Source organism: Acromyrmex echinatior, chromosome 5 (assembly GCF_024713525.1).
Source record: "Acromyrmex echinatior isolate Ae372 chromosome 5, ASM2471352v2, whole genome shotgun sequence".
NCBI lineage: Eukaryota > Metazoa > Arthropoda > Insecta > Hymenoptera > Formicidae > Acromyrmex > Acromyrmex echinatior.
The window spans coordinates 3,160,685-3,179,515 of NC_141856.1; the positions used below are offsets into that span (position 1 = coordinate 3,160,685).

Here is an 18,831-nt window from a genome sequence, read left to right on the forward strand (position 1 = left end):
ATTAGGCTTATTCATTGCGTTTTCACTCAAAATGAAAGCTTATTCTGCTTTAATTGCTACGTGCGAAAAGTTGTAAACTCACGTTGAATCGCTCATGAGTTTACAACTTTCCACGTGAAGCGCGGTTTAACATATAGGTTTCCAAGTTTACACGCAAAACGAGATTTAATAAAAGAAATTGATTTTGGTTTTACGAGAGGAGGAAAGGGAGCGGGAATCCTTCGCACATATATGTGCTTAGTGGTTACGGAGGATTTTGCCTCCTTTTGCGCACAATTTTTTTTTACTAGATCTTTGTTGCGTACAAACTTAGAAACCTCTTGTATGTCCGCACTTTACTGGAAAGTTATAAACCAATGAGCGATGAAAAGGAGATGATCTAAATATCAAACATTAATATATCGATGTAGAAGTGCAAAAAAACGCATGCACATGTAGCCTTAAAGCACGAGAATGTGAGATCACGTGCTTGCATCGCACTGTGACAGATTTCCTAACCTCAATAGTGATCAATTTTAATGCTTAATATCTTCGCGTGGCGAATCGCCACATTTTTCAGCCGGATTCTTTCGTTTTGAGTGAAAACGCATCGAATGAACTAATTTCGTTAAAAAATCGAAAGTGAGATAGCTGTTCTAAATAATTACTTATGCAATACTATACAATACTAACTTTGCTGATGAATTTTGTGAAAATATTTTAATTTTTATTATTGTCAGGAATATTAAATACTATATAGTAACAGAGAGAAGATGATTTCTGAGAAGAGAATAGATAAAAATATACTGTGTATGCAGAGAATGGTTGATGCGCTTGATCATCAAATTGAATCGTGAGGAAGAAAGGAATCTACAATATTATTCTGTGAAATCTGTATGTGCCACATCCATTGTGCAATTAAAGAATATCAGGCTAAATCTCAGCATGTAGCCTCTGCGAAGTATAAACTGAATGTGGATGTTAAACTTGATACTAGTCAATTTTATCTTGATTTGATATCATATGCAGTATCATCAAAAACTGATAAACTTCAAGAATCAATTATTCAATCAGTTTCATCTAGCAGTATTTCAAGTTTTTCCTATGCCTCAGCCGGTTTGACATAGTCTAGTATAAAATGGAATCTATATATATCATAAAAAGAAAAGAAATTGGACCAGAATTATCTCGGATCATAAAATGTGTTTTAAGCAATTTTTCTTCGTTATCATGTGACAGAATTGCAAATTTATTTAGAGCTATATTCAGCACAGGTGTTTTGACACATTTTCACTCAGTAAGAAAAAAATATTTGCAAACTGATTGCTTCGGTCTTTTTGTAAATTAGTAAGTGAAGATGCACAGAAAGACTCATTTGTGATTTGTTATGATAAAACTACTAATTCAAAAGGAATGAAAAAGTTACAAATTTCAATTTTGGTCAGAAATTTTAAATGAAGTAATCTTTTGTCATCTTTAAACATTTTTCTTAGAACATGTTACTGCTGAAATTTTAAAAGACTGTATATTTAATGCTTTAAAAAACAATAATCTTTCTTTGTAAAATGTTAATGTTATTTTGTAACGGCTTCAATATTAACAAATTTGTAATATGCTAACTTAATGTAAGAAAAGAAAATAATAGAATGGGACTGATATCTATGATATAGAAACGTGCAATTTACATATAATCCATAATTCTTTTAACAAGAAAGCATTAGATTCTTTAGAATGTAATGTAAGTTCCTTTTCTATTCATGTCTATAATTAGTTTTATGATTGACCCAATAGATTAGAAGATTTGCAAAAAGGAGGCTTTAAAATGTACAGTTCTAGTAATCTTATCACTGTGAAGAATTTACTTTTGGCTAATGATGTTAGATGTGGAGATTTAACAGAAAATGAACTTTCTTCTCAAGATATTAAAGAAGTTCATATTCTCAATTTTCGAAAATTGCCAAAATGTATTTACTTAAGAAGTCTATTCTAAGTTTATCAATAGCAAAGCATTTTCGTTGTCTTCTTCCTTCAAAAATCAAGAAAGAAGCAGTTCCTAAGTGTAGAGAAAATAGTTAAAATACCTCTAAATCAAATTTCAATAAATAAATTCTTAGACGAATGGAAGATTCTTCAAAAAAAGAATCTTCCTATATGGGACAATAGCTCAATTGATCATTACTAGAGACAAATTTTTGATCGAAAAAACAATTTCATTAAACCAAAATATCCAAACATTCAGAAAATTATAAAGGCTATTTTATCTCTGAAAAATTCCTTTCAATATCAGGACTAGGATAGTCTCAGCCCGTGTTTTGACAGATGACAATCTGAAATGACAGAGAATTCTTAATTAAATATCAAGACTGGTTTGAAGTACTTTAATAGTTAACCTGAAATGGTGCCTATGATCACAGATTTAATAATCTCTACTAGATTTGCACATAGCAAATATAAGGAATATTTAGAAGAAAAAAAAGATCAGAAAAAAAGGAGACAGAAAGATAATGAAGAAGAAGGAATGGAAAAGATCAGAACTTCTAAAAAAACAAAATAGAGCTAGACAAAACATAAAAAAGCTTGAGAAGAAAATAAAAAAGCTAAAAAAACTGAGGCACAAAAAAAAGCAGCAAGTGACTCACTTCTTCAAGACAGAGGTTGAAGAAAATATTGGATAGTAAAGACATATATGGGATTAAGGTAGCATATGGAATGCTTCAGAATGCGATGTCGATTAGAGAGCAATTAAAATCATCTGATGTTGAGCCACTTCAAAAGAAACTCGATGATAAGAAATCATGTTTAATAACTTTTTTGTACAGTAAAACCAAAAGATTAAAGGAAATTGAAAATAATGATGATGGGTATTATGTCGTTATTTTTTATTTTCTTTTTTATAGCATAAAGTGAAAAACTATGTAACTTAATTTAAAAATAGTTAATTAACTAGTCCTATTTTATGGAATAATTGTTTTTATTTTGAAAATTTATTTTTTTAGAAGATATCTGGAAGAAATCTTAATATATTTCTTAATTTATTCTCTAATGCGAATTAGTTCGAATCGAATCACAGTGGATTTGATTCGATTCGTTTTTGAATCTGAGAGATTCTCTCTCTTTCTCTCTCTCTCTCTCTCTCCCCCCCCCCCCTATATCTGCTGCGACCAATCTTGTATCAGCGCTTATTAATCTTCATACAAGCGCGTGCGCTTATTGGCTAATTGTGAAAAAAACGCTTCATTTTTAAAATACTATTCATTTTGTTTAACCCAATGAAATAAAGGTATAAATTTAGCATAACAATTAGTTTTAAATTACAATAGGTTAAATTAAGTCACACTGAAAGAAACGTTTTGACGATATAATCATTCATTTTGTTGACCAACAAAATGTATGACTAACAAAAACTTTCTTACTTTGTCATTAAAAAATTGTATTGTCCTAACTAAAATTTACAACAATCAAATTTTGATTAGAAAAACAAATTTGGTTAGAATAACAAAAATTTTGGTAAAACGAATTTTTTAATGAAAGAGTAAGAAAGTTTTTGTCAAGTTTTAATCAAATATCAACAAAATGGATGGTTATATGTATTAGGTGTTGGAATTAATTCGTAGCGTTTTTTAATGAAAGAATGTTATTTATTTCACATGAGCATTAAAAAATACATTAATGAAAGTACTTCCAATCTCTTGTAAAACGCTACGAATTAATTCCAACATCTAATACTAAATATTTCTCTGCAGAATAAATAATCATAAATAAATCCTTATATATAATATAAATAATCCCTATAAATAATCATAATAATTCCTTTAAAACAATATATTATAACCGCGATTATTATTTATTTACTTGTACGCATATGAAGATTTAAGTCTCTAATTTATCAATAATTTATCAATCAATGTTATGTTATATTTGTTTGATGTGATATTTTATGTAGACAGGATAGATACTAGAAACAGGATAATAAAAGTTAATTTAAAAGATAATTAAGTATTTTTAATAATGATCCAGATCTCTTTAAATAAACGAGAAAATGAGTTATTTTTAATGTGCAGGTTGTATTACCAGAAAGTATCATTTTTTAATATATTTATGTCAATTTTTTTATATACTTATACATTCAAAATGAATTTTTAAGTTTTTTTTAACTGTCAGTATGTGAAAATTTTATTTGAATTCGATTCGTTTCCGAATTAAAATTCGATTCGATTCGTTTTCAAGCATATTATCATACATTCAATTCGATTCGATTCAACTTTGCAAATGTTTAATTCGCATACCTCTAATATTTCTTGAAATATAGTGCAATATAGTTTGAATTTCATTTTCTTTAATGCGTTTGAGAAACAATCTAATTTCTGTTTTTGTAATGAAAGAATTTTTATTATTAGCTTGAATAAGTATTATGCATTTATCTAAAATTTATTTAGAAATATAATAAAAAAGTTTTTTAATTAATTTTAGATTCTACATATGTTACACCCTTACGAATTGAAATATAAATTTTGCAGGCTTTTATTATCAGATTAGTAATTTTAATTTCATAGACGATGTAATTTAAATGTAATTAGCATGTCATAGGTAAACTAATTTTTAACATCAAATTCTTAGAAATATTCATTTTTCACTTTCAGGAAGACACCTTTTTTTTAATCGATTCACAAACTTTTCTCACTTTTTCGAGAATGAAATTTTCATCATTACTTTTGGTACTTATAGTCGCTTCCAAGCTGCATTATCTATATCTATAGTCATTTGCGCTGAATTAAACACAATATAATATTGATTAATAGCTGTCAAGCTATTCTTAAGTTACTCAAAGAACTCCATTTCTGCTTGTTACAGAGAAACAACAATTTTGATTTATCTTTGAACGTTCCACAACATCATCAAACATCGTATCATCACGGCAGTTACAATATGTCGGACCAGGTGAGTAATCGGCGGCAATAATTTTCAATAACACTTTGTTTTACGAATACGTAAATAGTTCTTTTTAATGAATTTTTGTCTATTAAACACGAATCTATCGATAAAATTTGGTTAGCACGTCATAGTTTTTAGAAAAATGGAGTCCGGGAGACGAAAAATGACAGTTTTGAAAATTTTTATGACATAACAGTACCAATTTTTTTCCTAAATTTTAGTGTGAAGTTGAAATGCAAACAAAAAATATGATATTATAGTTATAAGTATAAGAAAACAGCTATGTGTATAATATTATATTTTGAAATGTTTAGATGGTTTGTGAAGTTAGCATTCCTAAATGCGAATTTTAACAAAATTACATCACATTTGATTGTCCACTGTATTTATTCACATTTGTCCATAACAAAATTTTTTGTTCATTCTCGAAAAAAAATTATAAATAAATAAATTGTAACATCCCCATATGAATCTTCTTCCGAATTACATAAGGGATTTGGTTGTCCATCAAGCTTACACGTTTGTTCACGCGTAATTTTTTTTGTCCAACTTTTAAAAAAAAAATTATAAATAAATTAAAGTAAAACAATTCATCACTGACAAATTGCATGAACATATGGCGTATGTATGGTGGCCAATTGAATCCCGTATGTAATTAGAAAGTAAAGCACTTATGTATACAGTGACGAATTGTTTAAGTTTAATTTATTTATAACTTTATTTTGCAAGACGGACAAAAAACAATTACGCGTCGACAAACGCGTACGTATGATGGACAATCAAATCTTGTATGTAATTCGAAAGAATACTTACATGGAGCTGCTACAATTTTTTATTTATAATTTTTTTCGAAAGTGGACAAAAATTTTTTATTAACAAATGTGCATAAATAGTGGAATCAAATGCGATGTAGATTTTGTCAAAATTCGCATTTAGGGATGCCAGCTTCACAGACCTTTTAGATGATACTGAAATATGTAGAAGTAATCGAGTACTTAGGTATATTATTGGTGATAGATTTCTGTTTAAAGACAATTGCGATGCTAAAAAAATGTATTGGATGTTTGCTGCTGTTGATATAAGAGAAATACAACTGAGTTATTAAATTTTAGAAGGCGCAAAAAAGAATTTTACAATTTGTAAGTAACATTAATTGTTTTATTTTATATAATAAGTGTTATACATTTTCACTCCTTCATTGAACATACTTTTTTACGCACTTCTTGTTCTGCAAAATTTTATTACAATAATGTCGTGATCATCTTTCATTCTTATTTCCTATTATTTCTAATAGAAAGAAATGCATCGGATCGTAAAATTACCGAATACCGGATATCCGAACAGAATGTAACATTGGATATTCGATAGCCGATCGGATATCCGAGAAGATAATTTCTTTGAGTCGGATATTCAACATTTTGCGGATATCCGACTGGATTCTAAGAAAGTGTTTTCTAAAAAAAAAAGCCCTATAGAGAAAAAGATTGTAATTTTGCAACAATGTATAAGATAGCATCATAAATATGCATGCTTATACTCTAGAACATTTGCATAAAAAGAAATTTAATAATATTAAATTTTAACTGGATATATTCCCGAATACTAATGATATCCGGTCGGATAATAAAAAAAGTGCCGGATAATACCGGATACCGACTACTTCGGGTACTTTCCGGATATCCGGTGATAATTTCTGACTTATTTCTCAACTGCTCTGGCAACATGTAAAATCTTAAAAATAAAAGTACACATGGTGAAACATAGTCTCCGTTTTTATTAGAAAAATAATATGAAATGAGAATGAAAGAAACAATCACGATAGGGGAATTGCAATAATTTTGCAAAACAAGAAATGCACAAAAGAGTACGTTTAATGAAGGAGTGAAAATGTATAACGCCTTATGAAATAAACACCATATGAAATAAAACAGTATGAGAGACTTGTGCTGTTTAAGTAAATGTTAAAAGAATATATATCATTTAATGCTGTTAAGTACATTTTATATTGTAAAATTTAGATTATTTAAGATTGTTTGCATAAGTTTTATTTTGAAATAATTGAGAAAGCTGATAAGGAGTCATTCTCTCTCTCTCTCTCTCTCTCTCTCTCTCTCTCTCTCTCTCTCTCTCTCTCTCGACACAAGGTCACAGCGTAGTTCAACAAAAACCATCTGTCTACTTATTACATATAACTTGGGAGTCACTGCACTTCTTTATTTCTAATCTTTAGATTTTTTAAAAGTATTAAAAGTATTCTTCGCGAAATCCTTGTTTCTATATTGAGAGAAAAATTTTAATAAATAATTGTTTGAATAGTACTAATATAATATTTTATTTACTTTATTTGTAAAATAAATATTTGTTAAACAGAATCTAATAATAGATAAATCAAATTAGTGATTCTTGTATCAAATAAATATATATTTACATTTAGTAAATATTCAACTGGCACTATTCGACCAAATATTTATTAAAATTTAGTTTTCTCTCAGTGTAATATTGTATTTTTAACAAATAAATAATAATTAAACTTTAATGGATAATTCGTAATGAAATAATATGTAATTTGTATATGTAAGCATAAAATAGAAATAAAATAAATAAAAGAAATAATAATTTAACAAATAAGTGGTTGCATAACTAGGAAAACCATCTAAATAATATTTCTTCAGAAGGAGAAGCAAGTTGCGAAAGTCGCGTGCAAGTTTTAACGAGTTGTCGGAACGAGTTTAGTTCACATCGAGGAAAAGAAAAACGACGAAAACAACAACGATGGCAGGAAGAACGATATTTCTTCGTTGTTCGTTTGCTTTTCTGTTCACCTTCACGTTTCACCCACAGTCTCGGGCCAATCGTATTATTTTCCTTATCTTTTTTCTTTCTTTAACTCTCCATTTACCTGCAATCTTATGTGATTGCGAATTTAATATCCAAGGATAGGAGAAATAAGTATGTATGTAATGAAAGATGGCTTTTATTAAGTAACGGTATACATTGAAGTGCTGTTAAACATTTAATTAACGATTATTCTGTTGAAATATCCGCATAGAAATTTTCTCAAAATCTTCTCAATTACAGCATAGATTACAATCAGAATGCCCAACTTTATCGCAAATTAGTATATCGCACTGAGATTTTAATTGGGAAATTTATTTTTAACCCAAATATGGATTTTATGTTTAGAATCGAAATAGAAAGAATACATAAGAATTTGTTTCTTCGTAATTAACATTGATATATCTGTGTGGAAAAAAGAGAGAATTCCCATTTTCATAATCGCTGCATACACACACAAACTTTATATATACATATACATGGTGTTTGGAAAATAAATCTTTTACATAAGGGTAGAATGGACTAAACTGAGAAGAAAAGTTCTCTACCATTTTGCAATTTTCGCAATAGTTAATAAGATATTAATTGCTAAACATTGCCAAAAATTGGTCTTCAATAATTTTTTATTCAAATACTATTAACTTTATAGAAAAATTGTAAGAGACAAAAATTGTTTTTCTTATAAAACTCTACGAATTTTTTTAGAATTTATCAACTTTTTAGTATAACATTTTCTCATTTTTAACAACTTGAGAAAATACAGTACTAAAAAATTCGGAAAAAATTAAAAAAAAATTTTAGACATCTATGAGGAGAAAATAAACAATTTTTGTCTCTTGTAGTTTTTCTGCAAAGTTGATAGTATTTAAGTAAAAAATTATTGAAAATTTTCGGCAATTTTTAATTAATATCTTGTTAACTATTGCGATAATTTCAAAATGGTACAGGACTTTTTTTCTCAGTTTAGTCCATTCTATTTAGCCCTTATGCGAAAGATTTATCATTATTTTCCAAACACACTGTATATATTTATCATAATTAATGATAAAACTCTCGCATACGGATAGAACTAAACTGAGTCGAAAGGTCTTCTACCATTTTATAATTTTCGTAATAATTATCAAGATATTAATTACGAGTACTATAAATAAAAATCGCTGCATATTGGTTTTCAATAATTTTTTTATTAAAGTACTAACAACTTCACAGAAAAACAGCAAGAGATAAAAATTGTGTTCTTCTCATAGAAAAATTTTATCAGAATTTTTTGTCAATTTTTTAGTACTACATTTTTTTATTGGGAACTATTTTTACCAACAGAGAAAATGTGGTACTAAAAAATTCTGAAAAAATTCTCAGAATTTGATAAGAAGAAAATAAACAATTTTTGTCTCTTGCTGTTTTTCTGTGAAGTTGATAGCACTTGAGTAAAAAAATTATTGAAAACCAATATGTGGCGATTTTTAGTAATTAATATCTTGATAATTATTTTTTGTAAAGTTGATAATATTTGAATAAAAAATTATTGAAAACCAATATTCGGTGATTTTTAGTAGTTGATATTTATTAACTATTGCGAAAAATTGCAAGATGGTAAAAGACTTTTCGACTCAGTTTAGTCCATTCTGTCGCGAGAGTTAATTATCAGATCCTTTATAATACTATTATATTTATGTACAGAAAGAACGATTTAGCTGAAACGACAGGATACAGATCTAAAAATGATTATATTGTGATATCAAAATAATTATAAGATGCTTTAACATTATAATAAAATAAATGTTGTAAAAAATTTTGATATTTTAGAAATCTGATTTATTGTCTAATAATTATAACCATTTTCTATAATTTTAAAAAATTAAAGAAAGTAAAAAATAAAATTGATACGTCCGTGCCGGGACTCGAAAGATAGTCGGCGCATCGTATGGAAATGAACAGATTGGGAGAGTGGCGGATTGTTTATCGGAGTAGGGAAAATCAGAATGGCGGCGAGTCTCAGGTCGAGCACAAATCATGAAACTGCAAACGCCATTGTATTATTGTATTAGTATAAAATATTCTTATAAAGATATTAAAATATTTTTAATATTTTTATTTCATTTTTTAGAGTTTATAAGCATTCTTAACTCACACAGTACACTTTATCCGAGGGATGTGCCTGGAGACATCTTTAGGACATAGAACATCCTCCAGATGTCTTTAAAGTATCCCTTAATTGAAGCTATTAACATGTTAGTAAGTTCTATGCGTTGTCTATCAATAATCTTAGATTAATTTTAAACAATTGAAAGTTTCATTCTTTACATATAGAATTTTTAAAGCTCTTAAGTTTTAAAGTAAATTAACATAAAGTTTACATAGTATCTATTTGACACCGCCACTAGAGAGACACAGCAGTATTACATTTTCTCATAAATAAGATTCAGGATAGAATAAAAGGCACGGTGTTATGAGATTTTTCATTCGCGTTATAATCAAATAATTTTAATGGCGACCTTCTTTATAAATAAAAGGGGCTTATCTTGAAATGTATATAAATTTATAATTTTTACAATTAACATTTTAAAGAAAAATTTCAAAATTATTAACATTATTGTTTCTAATTTATAAGTTTGTTTAGTTCCTTTCAGTTTTTTCTTAAGTATGTTTTAAAATTACTTTAAAAAAAAGTTTGAAGTTCCAAATTTACCTTTCATATTTTTTTAGGTTTCTCTATAGTAAGTTTTAAATATTTCTTTAAAGTATTTTAAAGTAAATTTTCAATAGGAGGAGGTGAAGGAAAAATAAATAGTACGTCGAATATCATTCTTATTTGTACCGTATCCGAACGGAAATGTATTATTCTTCAATTGTTAACTGAGATGTCGGAGATGATCCATTGAGCTGGATCGTCGCAATGAGCTGGCCTCGGGGCCTGTCGCGAGAGGACGCGGGGGTGAGACATCCACCTAACTGGCCCTTCTCCCCCCCCCCCCCACTTAATCAAATCTTAATGAATAAATTATATAGTAATGCGCTATTTATGCGCTTTCAAAATCCGCAAGAAAAAATGTTTGCGTTCATTTCGTTTAACTAAAAAAAAAAATTTTTTTTTGTGGAGAGTTGAGTAGCCTGTCAGTTAGCCTCCCCCCCCTCCCACTTGTTAACCTTCCATTGATAAAGTTGGGGTAAAAATGACCTCACGGTTTGTTTATTTTATATTGTACATGCACTGTTTATCTTACGATTATATGGTCTCGACTAATCTATTTTCGACTTATTCACTGTCTTAGTGGTCGAAATTGTTTAGGTATAAGTGACATATCACTCCAATTCTTGTTTATGTCAAAACTTGTTTATGCTCACGTTGCTTTTATGATAAATTCAAATAAAATTTTACGATAATTTTACAATTACTTTTCAGATAAATTTTTATAATGATATTAACTATTTGTTTATATTTCAAAACTAAAGCAATAAGTTAAAGATTTTTTATGACTATTGTGCAATGTCTTTCTTGTTATTTTAATTATATATAAAATATTTTGAGACTGAAGCAATTTATTTATGTAGCAATAGTCGTTTTTGTTAATTTAAAATATAAGTTTATAAAGTATATAAATACATATACAAAACTATATTTTTATTTATAAATAAACAAGGGATAAAATTTTATGTCATTTCAAGTAACATGAAACTTTATCCCCTGGAGCAAACTTCTTTTACTTATTTTGTAATTAAATGTTATGTAATTAAATTTTATAATTAAATGAAAAATAAACATGGGGTTGGATCAATCTTATCTTGTTAGACATATCCTGAAAGTATACGGTTAATTCTTTAATTTTTTGTGGTAACACTTAAATTAAGCAAGGTAACGCAATTTTGATAATGTTTTGTATAATGTTTTGAAGGAGAATTAAATAACCACTACTTTAGTTGGAAGAGAAAATATCTTTGAATGAATTGTGAACATAATAATTTTATTTAAGAGGAATGTAAACCATTTGGATTGAAATACGAAGATCCTTCAATAAGATATACGTATACTTAAGTTGCATTGTATAAAAATTAAATATAATACCATTTGGATTAAGTAAAATGATAAAGTATCACTTGGATTTTATTTTTTCTATTTTGATAGTAGAATTTAAATTGGCATCATAGTTGTTAATATCAAATCTTTTGTACAATATCAAATCTTTGATACATATCATTAGATTAATATTCATTATTTATTTCATTTGGCATGGTATAAAGAAATAGGATTTGGGAAAGACCTTTGCGCTAGTTCTTAATATTAAATCTTTTATAGGAATGATATATATCATAAAGTTAAATAAATAACAAGAGATAGTACCATTTGTATATTTTTTTGTGTTCTACTTTTTAATTTGATAGAATTTAACTTGATTAGTTAAGATTATAGCATCTGGGTTTTAATTTTTTAAAGCTTTACACGGTCTAGCTGGATCTTAGCACGAAATACAAGAGATCCGGGTTCGAGGTAATATTTTTTGCAATAAGAATTAATTATTTACAGATTTTAATATGTTAATCAACATTATTAAAATCATTTCGAAGATGCGTCAATTTAACTCGTGATAATACTATAGTAGTTTAGTAGAGTTAACATTTTCAAAAATCACCGAAAAATCATTTCGGCGCGCGTTTCTGGAGACTCCATACGTAGTATATAAATTCACGCAAAGAATCATACAACCATTTAAGATCCAGCTAGACCGTGTAAGGCTTTGATTTCTAAAATTTGTGTTATCACATACACGGTCCTATAATATGTTGTTATATTGTTTAATTTTTTATTTGATACATTAAGTTTTTTGGAAGAGTAATAATATTTTACAGAGAATTAAAGTTGCCATTACTTAGGTTGAAATAAGATCTTCAATAAGAATATCCTTGAAGAAATATTAAAGCTATTGTTAATTGGATTCGGTTGGATTGGACTTAGGTTTTATTCGAGGAGCACTGATGGTTAGCCTTTTTTTATCTTTTTTAAAAAGTTATATTGATATCATGCATATTGTAGTGACGAACGTCTTTATGGACAATTTACTTTATAATTGAGAGAACTTCAAGAAATAGATTTTTATGTGTTTGTGTTTGTGACGCTGGTATCACCTTGTATGGAAGGCTCGCCAAGGCGGCGTGTAAATAACGATTCTCTTTGTTGTAATAATTCGGAATTTATTGTTGACTCAAATTAAGATTTGTTCGAAGCGGGCGGTAAGTGATGCTCGTAAGCCGAGACTCGATGCGTTCGGTTCGATGCGTGCACAGATAATTCACACTTGATACGACGTCGAGTAATTTCTTACAGCTGTTCGAAAGAAATGTATTGCGAGCAGCAACAAGACCGGTAAATCTCGCCGGAGATCCACGTAATTCTCACGCACTGACTGTCCTCGCGATACCCGTATACCGAGAACGTTAGGTAACAAAATGCAGCGGTAATACGACGGAGCTTCGGTGTGGTTCGCACTTAATAATTCGAGAAGAAGCGTTACGAATAAATAGCGATCCGTATTGATCGGGATCGGGAAGCGAACTGATTTCTCGCACGCGAAACGTGTGCGCGATCGTCAAATTTTCGAATGTCGCGCAAGGGGACTCGCGTGCCATCTGAGATAGACAGCGTGATTAGACAGGAGCGAGATCATGCATGTTTTGAACGAAATGTTGGTCGCAGGTATGTTTGAACAGGAACAGTTCGGTATCTATGAGCCGTTTATTTGCCTTCCTCAAGAATATATTGAAATTAACGATGATTCCGATACAATGTGTTTGTACGTAATTTGGAGAAGACTAAAATTGGCCCCTGTTGATCCTTTTTCTTTGAAATAATTTTAATATATTATAAGTTTTAAAGGAGAATTAAAGATATAATTACTTGAGTCGATTAAAACATCAAAACGACGGTCACTTGTATTTTCCGATGAATAGTAATTAACAAATACTAGCGTATAACTTGTATTATATATATATATATATATATATATATACAGGGTGGGCCATCTATTGGTACGTTTTTGAATTTCGTCGTATGGCAACACCGAACGAGCTACAGACCCGAAATTTTGACAGTTTATTAGTCATACCGTCCGCGGCACGAAACAACATGTTTTCTCTTGAAGAGCGTTTTGAAATTTTAAAAACTTATTTTCAAAGTCAGTGCTGTGTCGCCGAAACTGTACGAATTTTGAAAAGAAATATGGGTCGTGATAGAGCACCCACCGAAGGAGCTATACGCAAATTGGTGAGGAAAGTTCGTGAGAAAGGGATGTTAGTGGATGACAGAAGTGGTCCCAGAGCTCGGACAGTGCGCACACCCGAGAATATTGAGGCTGTGGCCCAAAGTGTGAGACAATTCCAGCTTTGAAAAACAATATTACGACTGTTTTGAGTGAAATTGGCGCCGAGGTAGTCCAAAATGTCATTAATAATTGGGGTGACCGAATGGCATACTGTAAGGCCAGTAGAGGGAGCCACATGAACGAAATCGTTTTTCATTCTTGACGCGGATACTTTTAGCTTCACAACAAAAAAAAAATTAATAAAAAATATCAATGTATGCTCATTTGATCGCATTTTTAAAAACGTACCAATAGATGGCCCACCCTGTATATATATAATAAATTTTATGTACATATATCTTTGTTTTTATCAGAAGTGTTATTTGTTATATGCGTTACAAAACAAGATTGAGCTATAAATAAATGGAGTTCAAGGACGAATAAGTCGCATTTTTATTATCATTTTTTAGCTTAGTTAATACTATATGTATTGTATAACTTCGTTTCTGCTCGATCTTCTTTTGTTATGTAGATATTAATTTATAAACAAATAGAGATCGATGATGAATAAATCACTTTTATTATCATTTCCTAGTTTGGTTAAAAATTATCAACGCATAATATCGTTTCCATTTGATCTCCTTTTGTTCAATATTAAGTAAGAAACAAATGAAGATTCAAGTCGAATAAATCGAGTTGTCATCTTCTGACTTAGTTATCAAATATAGTGTATAATTTTGTCTCTGTTCGATCTCCTTTTGTTATGTATTAAGTTATAAACAAATGGAAATCAATATCGAATAAATTGTTTTTTCATCATTAACCTAACTTATTTAACAAATACCAGTGTATAATTTCATTTCCGTTCGATCTTCTTTTGTTAAATATTAATTATAAACAAATAGAGATAAATCACTTTTTCATTATCATTTCCTAACTTAACAAATGCCAGTGTATAATTTTGTTTCCATCTCTTTTTGTTAAATATTGATTTATAAACAAATAGTGATAGTTATCGAATAAATTGTGGCTTTTTCATTATTTCTTAACTTAATTAACAAATACAGTGTAAAATTAATAATATCAGTGTAAAATTTTATTTTCGTTCGATCTCTTTTTGTTAATATTAATTGTAAACAAATAGAGACAAATCGCTTTTTCATTATAATTTTCTATCTTAGTTAATAAATACTAGCATATAATTTCGTTTTTATCTGATTTTCTTTTGTTAAATATTAAATTACAAATGGAAATCGAATAAATTGCTTTGTCATTTCCTAGCTTGGCTTAGTTAACAAATATCAGTATATAATTTTATTTTCATTTAATCTCTTTTTGTTAAATACTAAGTTATAAACAAATGGAGATCGAGATCGAATAAATCGCTTTTTTATTATTATTTCCTAGTTTAGTTAGCGATTACCAGCGTGTTTCATTATTACTGACTTTACCGATCTTGTTGTTTTGAAAAAATCGACACTATCGTAATACAGATTGCAGCGCTCGCTGATCATGTATATCACTAGCGTTCCTTACGTAAAGAATATCAGAAGGACACCAAAGGAATGTGGTCGACGACGTATCTGAAAAGTTACGAATCCGGACTTTGCATCGCAATATCTCCGCTTATAGAGAAAAAATAAAAGCACGTATAATACAATCGGAGTGTAAGCTATCGATTAAGAGTACTTAAAACTCGATCGGGATAGCCGTTATTGAGATCTGAGAACCTTGATCTGACGCAATTCGCTGATTCACGTAAAAGCAGTGTCTCGCGCCATGCTTAGCACCGAGCCACTACCGTGTCTCCAGATAGTTTATTATACATTAAAAGAGAGAAAATTTGGCCTTGCAGAGAGAATGAGATGTTTTTTGTGTGCACAAGATTCGGCTTGACACAGAACATTAACAAGTTCCGACTTGTTCGCGCCAGTTAACCGAGACTTGGCTCATGGCTCACGGTTTTTTTTCAACTCGCTATAGATCACGCTCGATTCGCTACTGATAATGACCGTTTCACTTCCGAAAAGATTCTAACCTCCCCTCCGAGGAGTCTTTATATAGGAAAATACGAAGCTATGGAAAACCAATTAGCGTTGAGAGCTTATCGGAGTTGTACGCTTTCGTGAGTTGTTAGTAGATTGAACGCTATACGTGATTATTGCTCGACATCTTTGCTTGACAAAGTGTCGTAGTAGGGTCACTATTCGGTCATCTTTCTTTTTTTTCCCTTCTTCTTCCTCGTTGCAATCTCTAAGTTTAAAATTGCAAAATAACACTATGCAAAATATATCTTTGATTTATGCGTTGCAACTCTTTCTTCTTGGAGCAAAGAATTTCGAAAAGCAAAGAATAAGTACCCGTGTTAGTAATGAAGAGCAAGCTTTTCACAAAAATTTTTTTTATTTTTCAACGTAATCCTCTTTTAGGAGGATACACTTTTCCCAACGCTTCTGCCATTTTTTTAACCCCTCAGAAAAATACGATTTGTCGAACTCTGCAAAATAGGCCTCTGTTTCGGCAATGACCTCCTCATTCGACGAGAATTTCTTTCCACCGAGTCATTTTTTCAAATTTGAAACAAGAAAAAACAAGAAATCACAGGGAGCTAAATCTGGAGAGTATTCGGTGGATGCGGCAGCAATTCGTAGCGTAATTCGACCAATTTGACTGTGGCGACTGCGGAGCAGCAGTACATTCTGGTTGCATTCTTTCTGGTTGGGTGATGAACATAAATATATACATAATAATGACGACGACATATCTGATAATGAGATGAGAAAAGTTCCACATATCGGAACTTTGCATCGCAATATCTTCGCTAGAGTACGTAGAAAAAAAAATAAAAGCTATTTATTACACATTCCGAGTGGCAACTATTGATTGAGCGTACGTAAAACTTGATTAGTTCAGCTGTTATTGATAATTTCGGTCCCCCGCAACTCGCCGGCTCGCGTAAAGGAACAGGTAATATCGCTACACTTGTCTTAACATCAAGACACTACCGTGTCTCTTGGCAGATGAACCGTGCAAAAAGATTTGAAGCTGAATGTCTCCTGAATATTAAGAAAATATTGCAAATGTAATATTTCAAATTGAGTTAGAATATTTCAAATAAAATATCTCTAGATGTTTGCAAAAATATTTCAACTGAAGTATTCTGCACCAGAATGTCATCAAAATATTTAAATAAAACATTTGAAATGCTCTGTCGGCATTCTGGTGACTTTCTGTGTAGTGTATTACGTATTAAAGAATAATTTCCAGAATATTACAGAATGTCTCCAAAATATTGCCAAGTATGAACATTTTGTTACATTGTCAGAATGGTTTTGATCATCTTCAAAATATTTTAGATTTCAATTCTGACGAAATTCTGATGACATTCAGTACTGTGTGGATAGAGGGCAGTGAGGCTAGGTGATAATGTGTATGAGTGAACAAGGATGCATTGATTGTATTAAAAAAAATCGTTTCGAAATGTACGAGGGCAAGTTAATAAGTTCTTAGAAAATCTGTCAGAGGGCACTCGCAGTGTCATGTCACATTACTTTTTGACAAGTAGCATCTTTCAGCTGATTACTGTCAAATTCATCGTGTGGTTTCATTTCTGTAGACGATTAAAGCGAACAACCTTTGTAAAATGCAAAAAAATGAGTTTCATGCAGTGATCAAACATCTACATATGAAAAGTTTAACGCCGAAAGAAATCAAAGCCGAGTTGGATAATGTTCATAGCACATCTACACCACCGTTTGCGACTGTATACAATTGGGTGAATAAATTTAAACGTGGTCGTACACATGTGATGCACCTCGTTTGGGATGTCCAATTGAGGCTGCTACGCCAGAAATCATCGATAAAGTCCACGATATTGTTTTGACTGATCGACGAATGAAAGTGCGCGAGCTTGTTGAGGCCACAGACATATCACATGGCACAGTGATTTCAATTTTGCACGAACAATTAGATATGAAAAAGCTATCGGCAAGATGGGTACCGCGTTTGCTCACTGTGGATCATACTCACGCGATCGTGTGACGATTTCAAAACAATGTTTGGAGATGTTTCAACGTAATCCAGATGAATTTCTGCGTCGATTCATTACTGTGGACGAAACATAGATCCATTACTTCACACCCGAGACGAAGGAACAGTCAAAACAATGGACTTCACCGAGTGAACCATCTCCGAAGAAGGCGAAGACCGTGAAGTCGGCCGAAAAGGTGATAGCCACAATTTCTTGAGATACGCACGCGGTATAATTCATATCGATTACCTTCCATCGAAGCAAACGATCAATGGCGATTACTACGCAGCCTTATTGGACCGTTTCAACAACATTTTAAAGAAAAAACGTCCCTATTGACGAAGAAGAAAGTGCTCTTCCATCAAGACAATATACGGGTTCAACACCGATGGCCAAATTCAACGAATTCCGCTACGAATTGCTTCCCCATCTAACATATTCGCCAGATTAGCCCCTGCGATTATTTCCTGTTTCCAAATCTGAAGAAATGGTTTGGAGGAAAGAGATTCATCACCAGAGAGCAGCTCATCGCCGAAACAAAAGCTTATTTTGAAGGGTTGGACAAATCATATTATTCTTCGGATGGCTTGAAAAAGTTGGAGACGTTGGATCAAGTGTATTGAGCTGAAAGGAGACTATGTTGAAAAATAAAAATGAATCGATCAAAAAAAATTTTACTATGTTTTTCTAAAAACTTATTGACTTGTTCTTGTATTAAAGTGTTTAAAGTGGAAAAGCAAGTGAGGAGTGGACTTGGAGTAG

General features: G+C 30.6%; 1 protein-coding gene and 1 long non-coding RNA gene across 5 annotated transcripts in view; both read left to right on the forward strand.

Moving 5' to 3' along the window:
• Window positions 1-18,831, forward strand: part of LOC105145005 (uncharacterized) — a 253,216-nt gene that overhangs the window by 87,785 nt on the left and 146,600 nt on the right. For all 4 annotated transcript variants that reach the window (XR_015545099.1, XM_087406192.1, XM_011054300.2 and 1 more), the window contains one exon: window positions 4,831-4,917. Coding sequence is in view for 3 of the 4 variants with exons in the window: in XM_087406192.1 (XP_087262318.1) it covers window positions 4,831-4,917 (87 nt within the window). In the remaining variant the exon portion in view is untranslated. The remainder of the gene's footprint in view (window positions 1-4,830; window positions 4,918-18,831) is intronic.
• Window positions 540-2,646, forward strand: LOC147909680 (uncharacterized). The gene is made up of 2 exons (XR_015545102.1): window positions 540-621; window positions 720-2,646. It is a non-coding gene; the product is annotated as an uncharacterized LOC147909680 (long non-coding RNA).